The sequence below is a fragment of the Martes martes genome, assembly GCF_963455335.1.
Source record: "Martes martes genome assembly, chromosome: 7".
NCBI lineage: Eukaryota > Metazoa > Chordata > Mammalia > Carnivora > Mustelidae > Martes > Martes martes.
In genome coordinates, this window is record NC_137894.1 from 109,676,488 (window position 1) to 109,685,327 (window position 8,840).

Genomic DNA, 8,840 nt, shown 5'->3' on the forward strand with positions numbered 1-8,840 from the left:
CCTGGGTTTAACGTTCAACTCTGCTACGTGGAGCCCTTTGTTCTTGGCAGGTGTCTTGTTCACTTACCTTCTCTTTAAAAACAGAGAATTCTTGATAGAGTCAGCACAAGGATTAAGTAACCTAATTACGTACTTACGCAGTGTGTGAGTGTAGTAAATATTCAATAAATGATAGTTTGTCATTTATTGATGACAGTTGTGATGGTGATGATAAGAAATCAGATTTGAAATCACCAGTCAGATTCTGGCTCAGTGTTTCTTAAACTAAGGAGATACAGCTGTGGGAACACAGGGAAATAATAAATTTCAGTCTGTGTACCTTGGTCCTCTAAAATCAATTGCCCCAAGCTTTATTTTTTGTTAGATCCCTCAGAGAAGTGACTATCTCTGTCCCTGCTCTAAATCAAGTGGCATTATGTCATCTCTCTGGGAATGCTTATTTATGAGACCCTTCCTACTTCCTGAGTGCCCCTAGGGAAATTTGATTAAAAGATTGAAAGTGGGTGATTATTTTAAGCTTTGCCATGTCTTGTTTATGACCATCAGCTGGTACTTCTGAGGCTGTAAAGGGAGACAAGATGAAAAATAAATTTCTCACTTCTCTTCATTTTAACAACAAAACAATTAAGATTTAGTAAAAACAAAATGTGCTTGTAAAAGAAGTGTCTCCAGTCCTGCCATGCCTGTTCCCTCCTGAGCCACACTGGGCAAGTCCCTTTCGAAGCATGTAGCATTTTCCCTGTCCAAGTGAGGAGCCTTTTTCCTACCATAATGGCTCTTACTGACTCTCTGCAAAATCACTTACAGTGTTAATTCCTGATCCTTCAGGAATCTTTAAATAATTCCTTCAACTTGAGCCTCAGGGGAAAGACCCAATACATTGTACTGGCATATCAGCCCGAAATTGCCTGTGGCGTCATGCCAACATCTAGGACAGCTGCTCTGTTATTAGACATAGCAACAGACTTTAGCACCATGGAGATCATGAACAAATCATTCTAGCATCCGGTATGAATTCTGTATTTCATTTCTTCAGAGAAGCCATTTGTCTCTGCAGTTATTGCTCTAAAATCAGTGCTCAGTCCTGCCTTCCAAAAACCCATACCCCAGCTGTTGGCTTTAAGAGCAGGAATCTTGAAAGGCTTGAGTTTTTGACAGTCAAGTTAAGGGTAGCCTTAATTTAGCAGAAGGCCCTGCAAAAGGGTGCCAGGGGATTCCCACTGTAATGCTCAGGTTACCCCTTTTGAAATAAAGCACCACAGATGGCATAACTTCAGTTGAAGATCAGACAGTGAGGATCCTTAACTTCTATTCTGCACTGACTTCTCAGATGACATAGGTGCTTGGAAAATAGTTATGGGGATGCCACAGGAAAGGGATCTCCCCCCTCAGCATTGGGGTTCATAAGCAGTGTGTCCGGTTTGGAGAACTGCCCCTTCTGGGCTTCAATGAGGAAAGGAAAATGTTCCAACTAGTGGTCCAAGAAGGAGAGGTGAAAGTGAGCAGTTTCCAACAAGAGGTTTGTGAGGCAAAGTGACAGGGCAGTGGCTTCTCAGCAGGTGTCTTTTCCAGAACATGATAGGACCTGGCCTTGGTGGTGTTTGTGCCTTTGGAGTCTGCCTGTACTTGCTGAAGAATCTGGGGCACTGTCTTTACAAAGCCATTTGGCAGAACCCTGTTCTCACAGAGAAGGGCTGTCCTGTTGGCAGGTTATGAACAGTCGGATGGTCTAAAGGGAGGCCCTCTTCATTCCCACCCTCATGGAAGAAAAAGTGAAATCAGTCATTCATGCCTACGCTGGTCTGTCTTGTGCCTGGATCTGGGAACATGTGAGTTTGAGAAAGACAAGGGTAGCATGGAACTGTGAAAAGGAGGGAGTTGGTCCTGCTAAGGATCAAAAACAAATGTGACTCAGCAAGGTGATCAGGGAAATAAGTACCCTTTGTGTTCCCAGGAACCGCACCCTCCACACCCTTGCTGTCAGTTAAAGCTGACCAAGTTTGCGTCCCAGCAGCGTCTCCAAGTGCAGGTAATTCTTGGCTGGCCCAGTACCTGCAGTGATAGTGACATCTTCCTGATTGAAGTCCTCTAACCAACCTCCCAGTACTCTCCACTGAAAGGCTTGCTGTCTTTTCCTCCCCTTTACCTCTCATTACCTGCCCCCCACCCCCGGCCGCTGCCCCTGCCTCTGTTCTGGAGGAGCTATTAAGTAATAATAGAATTCATACTTCCTGCAACTCCACCTGCCACCACAGACCCTGGCCAGAGCCTGCTCTCGACAGTCATCAGGGTGTCACCCGGATCAGAGCCTTCCTCTGTCAAGCCTTTGTGTGCTGCCAGCTCTCTGGCCAACCTGCAGTTTTGTGTTACCCCTCTACCTAGACTCCATTGAGGAAGAAGACACAGGGAGCCTGGCCATTTTCATACCTGCCCTTTATTGGACACAGCTAGCAGCCTGGCTCTAAGCCCTTCACACTTCTCAGACACCGCCCATAAGGTTTAGGAAGGTGCCATCATTCTGTGAAGGCCCAGAGCCACCCAAATCTTGGAGCTCCAAGTAGAATCACCAAGCAGAAGGTTGGGGGAGGGAAGGGAGACAGGTGGCCTGGAAAGGCAAGGCTCTTCAAGAGGAAGCTTTGGCCCAGCAGTGCCTCCTGCGGGCACACTGAAGCCTCAGGAAAGAGACCAGGGGCGGGATGGGGTAGATCTGCGTGCTGAGCAGCTCCTGTCTATATGGCAACTTTGAGAAGACGCTTGATGTCAGGCTCAATGTTGATGGTAGGGAAGGTGCGGCTGTAGCGGCGGAAGGGCTCCCCCTCCGGCCCAATAAGGAACTTCTCAAAGTTCCAGGCCACGTCGGAGCGGCGCACCGGGCTCCAAATGATGAACTTGGGGTCGGTCATGAGGGAAAATGGGTCATCATAAGGGTAGGGGAGCTTGTCCTTCAGGTAGGCGAAGACAGGATGCTCGTTCTGACCATTCACCTCACACTTTTGGACAAGAGTAAAAGTGGGCTGGAATCCACCCCCGGGGCGGACATACTTGAGACTGTTCAGGATCTCCTCATTCTGACAGTTCTCCTGGGGGAGGAAAAAGACAAAGAGCATGGAAGAGGGAAGGGGGAAATAAAAGATCCACGAAAACCTTTCACCCTCCTATAGTCCCTTCCCAGGACCATTCTTTTCTGTGTAGCTCCCCTGCCTCCCCTGTTCTTTTTCCTTCTTCCCAACTTTGCCCTACTCTTGACTTGGAGATTCCCCATTCACAGCTATTGTTTGATGGTTTGCGAGGCCATTCCTGAAAATTCTTGCAGTTCCTAGCTTGGCTGTCGTTACAATGAATGATTTAGCACCTTTGAACTGCTGCTTCTCTCTCTAAACTACCCTGAACAGTTCTTAGGATATCTGTCTGAAACTTCAAGGTACCTTGAGTTCAGGGCAGTAGAAAGAAAGGAAAAAAGAGGCTTAGGTGATGCCATCTAGAACTCTCACTTTTTTGCCCCCCACCCCCGCCACTCACACACACGTCCAGGCAAACCTTCCCCTTCCCTCTGCTCTGATTTTGCCTCTGTTGTTTCTGATTACATGTGAGTGTTGAGTATAGCCTCTGCCTTTCATCTTGCCTTTTCCTCCATCTGAAGTGTAAGTGGGAGGAAGCTTTCATGAAGAAAGGCCCCATCCAAGGAAGTCTAGCTTTCAGGTGCTACAAAGGCAAAGTAAATTAGAGATGACAGTGAATGTATGCTAAATGGAATTGCTTAGTGACCGGCAGGGATGATTAACAGGATAGAGTGTTTAGGATTCTGGAATAGGCCAAGGGAAGGAAAGCTAAGTGTGTACTTGAGGACTACCGTTGTGAATGTGTAGTTAGCATTCCTTTTACTTCCAGACTCTCTCCCAAGACTCCTCGCACTCACTCACTAGACTCAGCTGTGAGGGCTTTAGCTCTGAGCCTGTTACCTGTCTTTCCCTCCCCCTTGCCACCCCTGTCCTATCCCTACTCGGCATTCTCCACCCCTGAGAACCCCAAAAGGCCCATGGAAACCCTTATTTTCCACCCCTTCCCCTGGGTCTAAGAGTCAGATATCTCTTTGTGGGAGAAAGTTCTTGCCTCTGATGTACTAGAACCAATCAGTACAGTCAGTTCCAGGCCATCAAGACATCTTGAGCCCAAAGGTGATCCCCATTAGACTCCTTATCTCTTAATGCAGATGGCCAGCGGACTACCGGTAGGTTACAGATTCCCTCCAGCCACTAGCTAGCCTGATGGTGGAAGGGTGGAGACACCTCTGGGGCTAAAGAGACACCCCTCAAGTGGTTTCACCCTTTCTCTCTCCAGGCCTGGCCAATCCTAGAAACAGACTGAGACAGGGAAGCAACAGTGATAGCAGTGATGGTCTGGACTCGGGTTTGTCACAACCAGTGACACTTCAGCCTTCCCACTGTATCTCTGCTAATCAATTCCTTGCCATCACGCCACTGTGAATTGAACTGAGGGGGTTATAATTAGAGGGTTCACTTGAGGACATTCTGTCTGCTGGTGCTGTTAAAATAATAAGTGAATATAGAAGAATCCCTGAAAGAGAACTTGAGGTATGTGGGCTGAAGATCTAGAACTTGACCCGGTAATCAGAGACAGAGATTTGATCCCTGTGTGGAACACACACACACACACACACACACACACAAAAGAAAGGAGGGGGGAGAAAAAAATCAGAGACAGGTGCACGTGACACCCAGAGGAGACCCGTGCACATTGAGCACCCTGAGCTTTCCACCAAAATCACTCTCCCCTCGACTGATTTAAAACAGAGTCCTTTGACCTAAATAATACAGTTGCATTTGCTTTCACTTGCATATTACTTTATATTTTCCAAGGGTTTTTTTTGTGTATCTTACCCTCTGAACCTCACAATTATCCTATGAAATAAGTGGCATTATCCCATTTACAGATGAGGAAACTAAAACAGATAAACCAAGTGACTCTTGCATGGGCACAGAGCCATGGAAGAGCAGAACCATGTCTAGCTGCAACTAAGGTCTCCTGGGTCAGTTCAGTCCTAGTGTGATTGTTGATCTTCTATTTCCTTCCACTCATCCTCTCAGCGGGTATTTAACAAATGCATTCTCCACGGTGGAGAGAAAAGCAGACGTGGTACCAGCCCTCCTGGAGCATAATGGGAAGACAATAAACAACAAAACCCCACCCTCTGTACTGAAGCCCAGGCAGTTAGAACCCCATGTACTTCCCCTTGGTATTCACCTGTATCCAAAGACCTAGATTAACAAATAACTCCGATTCCAGACGCTCCGACACACACAGTCACTCTCATCCCCCCTTAGCCTACCAAAGCTTCGGCACCCCAACTCCTTGGGTACATTACAAGGCACCCCTCACCTGATGTCCAAATTGGTTGCAAGGGAAGCCAAGAACCACCAGGCGCCTTGGGAAAAGGCATTGCAGTTCGTTGAGCTGGGTGAAGTCCCGGGTGGTCGTGCCTCAGAGCGAGGCCACGTTCTCAATCAGCACGGCCCTGCCTCGGAACGTGTTGAAATCTACCTTCTCCCCGTCCAGGCTGACGGCACTGAGGTCGTAGAAGGACTTGGCTATGTAAGCCATGTTGAAGGGGCAGAATGAGGCGTGCAGAGTGGCGGCAGCCCACTTCAGGGTCTGTTATAGGGCTGGGGAGGAAGGAGGAGCCTGGAAGGACGGGAAGGATTTCACAATGGGGCTTTGAGCATCCCCAGGATGACTTAGCAAAAAAAACAGTCACCCACCTGGAGGTGCTGTTTCAACAAGGAGGTGGCTCCTCCTGTTTACAGACTCTGAACAAAGCCGCCTACCTGCCCCACCCTGCTGGCAACCCGGGAAGGGCCAATTTGATATCTATGTACAAACATGAATAATTCACTCCTTGCAGGAAACTAGAGCCCCAAAGGTCAAATGGGGAGGAAAAAAGGGAGGGAGGGATGCAGGATTGACTCCGACTTGCCCCAGCAAGTGGTTCCCGCTTGGCACAGACCCATATTGTCGGCTGAAGGCCAAGCCGACATTGAGAGGTCAGGGTCTGCCAAGATCTGAAAGATGAGGAAGAGAACTGGGGGGCATGTCCCCTTAACTCATACCGCATCCAAAATATACATAAGACAGGCACGCAGTTTTCTTTGGCTGTTGTTTTCCACAAGCCTACAAGCAAAGGGATCCTCAAAAGGACAGTGTGATTTTTCTAGAAATAATTGCTTTCAGGGGGCTCAGCCAGGCTGAAGAGACGAAGTTTGTCTGGAAAAGTCTTCCAGTGAGTGGTGCTGCTCTGCCCTTGCCCCTCTGCATGGCACCGACACCCACACCGTGTCCTCCACTCTGCCTCCATGGGCTTGTGAGGAGGCCGTCAGTCGTGGCTGGGTGATGGTGAGGAGCCACACACAGAGCAGGTGAGTGACCCCCAGGGCACGAGCTACACCTGCCTCCTCTCAGACAAAGGCTCACTCCCCAAGACTTTTCCCGGCCCCCAAGACTTCTCCTGACAGGCTTGTGCTGCTCATCCTCCCCACCCCACCCCAGAAGGGAACATGCAGGGAGTCAAAGCTGCGATGGTTCTAAACCCAGCTGACCTGCCCAGGTTTTCAGCACCAGCGGTGCAGCATACTGTGGCCCATCTGAGAACCCAAGGGAAGGCCTAGTGCTTCACTTCATTATTCCAAGCACCCAGAAGCTCAAATAAATGCGATTTAAAAAAAAAAAAAAAAAAGTCTGGATTTCTCCATCAGGAAGACTGTCCATTAGCCCTGACCTGTCTCTGGGATTTTTGGGAGTGTTATTTCAATAACAATGCAGATATTTACTAGAGAGTGTTTTCACAGGTACGTGCCCATTGGGAACTGTCTTCTAGAACCAAGAATAAGGAAGGCTTGGGAGCAGCTGCTATTGAGAATCTGATTTGCTGAGAAGATGGAGGAACTACTCACCAGGGAGTGCCCAGCTGTTCTGTCTTCTGTAGCCCATTCCATGGCTGTTCATAACATGTGGGAACCCATGTCCCCACTGGCTGCTCCCTCAAAACAAGCCTCCATTACTTGAGTGGGAATGGAATCTTTGGCCATTAAAGGAGGTGGCAGGAAATGCAGCATGAAGTGTGTCGCCCGATGTGTCCAGGTAGAGTTCCTAAAAACAGCCAATAAATGTCCCTACCAGGCCACTGTGTCAGAAGAACTTGGCCCTGACAGTACGCTAAACTTCAGCATGAACTTCTCAGACTTACCTGCAGGCTGAGAGCTTCCAGGACTCTCGGGCATCTGGACACCTCTTACTGGCTGCCCTTTGGGGGCCTCTGTCCAGGATGACCGTGGAAGTTCCTGAGCTAGGGACTCCCTCTCCCTCAGGGACACGCCATCCCTTTTCTCCAAGAACAACTTAGGACCCTCTGTCATGCATGTTCTCAACTTTCATGATTGAAAAAACCTCTCTTAAAATAACTTTGTCTCCAACTTTACCTCAAACTGGCTCACTTTCCAGAAGCTTATTACTTTGGACATGCACTAACAGGTGTGTGATTCCCATGGCTTTCCACAGAGACGGTTGTTCTGAAAACTGCACCTACTTAGTACGCAAAAAATCTAGGGACGTGGTTCTCGACTCTGGCTACATATGAGAATTGCTTTTCGAGACTTTTCTAAATAGATGTTGCTAAAAGCTTTTCCCTCCAGAGATTTCAGTTCCGATGTCTCTGGCCATGACTCTGCCACGGTTACCTGAGGCCCTTAGGCACGTTTCCTTACCAGCCAACTTTGTGTCATCACCCTCCTTATCTCCCACAGATATGATTGTTAGGATGGAAGAGTTGGAGTACTGCAAGTTTTCTATAACCTGTGAAGCCCGGGTTAAGATCTTAGGCCACCAGTGCAGTCTTGTTTGACTCCTTCCTTCCTCATTCTATCCTGACTCCCGTTTTCTGCCTCTTCCCTCCACACCCCCAAGTATAGTATGTAGCAACTCCCAGGCCCCCAAGATTACAGTCTGCCTTGCTTCCCTGGAGTACCCGGTCACAGGGCTAGGACAAACTTCTGAAGGATTTAATCCCTCCTCAGCCTCCAGGGAGACCTGTTCCTGTTCCGTCTCAGATGGTCGAGAACCTTCTTGGTTCTCAATACCTCAGACATAGGTATTCGGCATCCTGCCAGTGACGCCATCTTCTTTCTGCTCCTGTAGGCCCACTGCAGAGCACTGGGGGGCTTTGCTGGGGCTCCCCTGCAGGTGACGTTGGGAAAGGTACAGTAAGGAAGAAGACAGCAAGCTGCTTCCATTGTCATTCTCCTGCTGTTGCTTTATAAGGTTCTGGAACCTTCTTCCAGCACTGCCTCTCCCTCTCCCCCTTAACTGCCAAGGGCCAAGCGAAAACTCCTCCTAGGGACTCATACAGGCAGGCACACCTGTGGTTTGAAATATTCTTTATTTTGTAAACATCTGTGTTTAAAATAGATGAACCCTGCTCACAATTCATATATTGGACCCAAGACACAGTACACGAAGTTCACCCATCACAGGGAGATGGTGGGGGCTTGGGAGCAGGTGGAAATGCCTGGGGCTGGGCTGAGTCTCGAGACAGCAGGTGCAGAGGTGGTGAGGAGTAAACAGGCAGGAGCGCCTGCTCAACAGTCTGGGCCTAAGGCCAGACCCCAGGCCACCCCTCCAGACTGGAGAAGTGTAGGGGTGAGATGCCGACTCCCAATACCTAGTGAGCATAGCTGACCCTAGAGCTCCAACCCTCTCATACCTCTCCCCAGCTGTGGCCCTGGTGGGTGGGGCTCATCGGTGCATAAATCTCCACCCTGTGTTTTCCCTTC

At 48.9% G+C, this 8,840-nt stretch overlaps 1 protein-coding gene across 1 annotated transcript; it reads right to left on the reverse strand.

Annotated features, from left to right (window-relative positions):
- Positions 1 to 2,415: 2,415 nt before the first annotated feature.
- On the reverse strand, positions 2,416 to 7,493 carry GPX2 (glutathione peroxidase 2). The gene is made up of 3 exons (XM_080807744.1): positions 6,966 to 7,493; positions 5,398 to 5,700; positions 2,416 to 3,080 (listed from the first exon to the last, which is right to left on the reverse strand). The coding sequence occupies exons 2-3, from the start codon at positions 5,617 to 5,619 to the stop codon at positions 2,730 to 2,732; spliced, it is 573 nt and encodes a 190-aa protein (XP_080663870.1). The 5' UTR covers positions 5,620 to 5,700; positions 6,966 to 7,493; the 3' UTR covers positions 2,416 to 2,729.
- Positions 7,494 to 8,840: the final 1,347 nt, after the last annotated feature.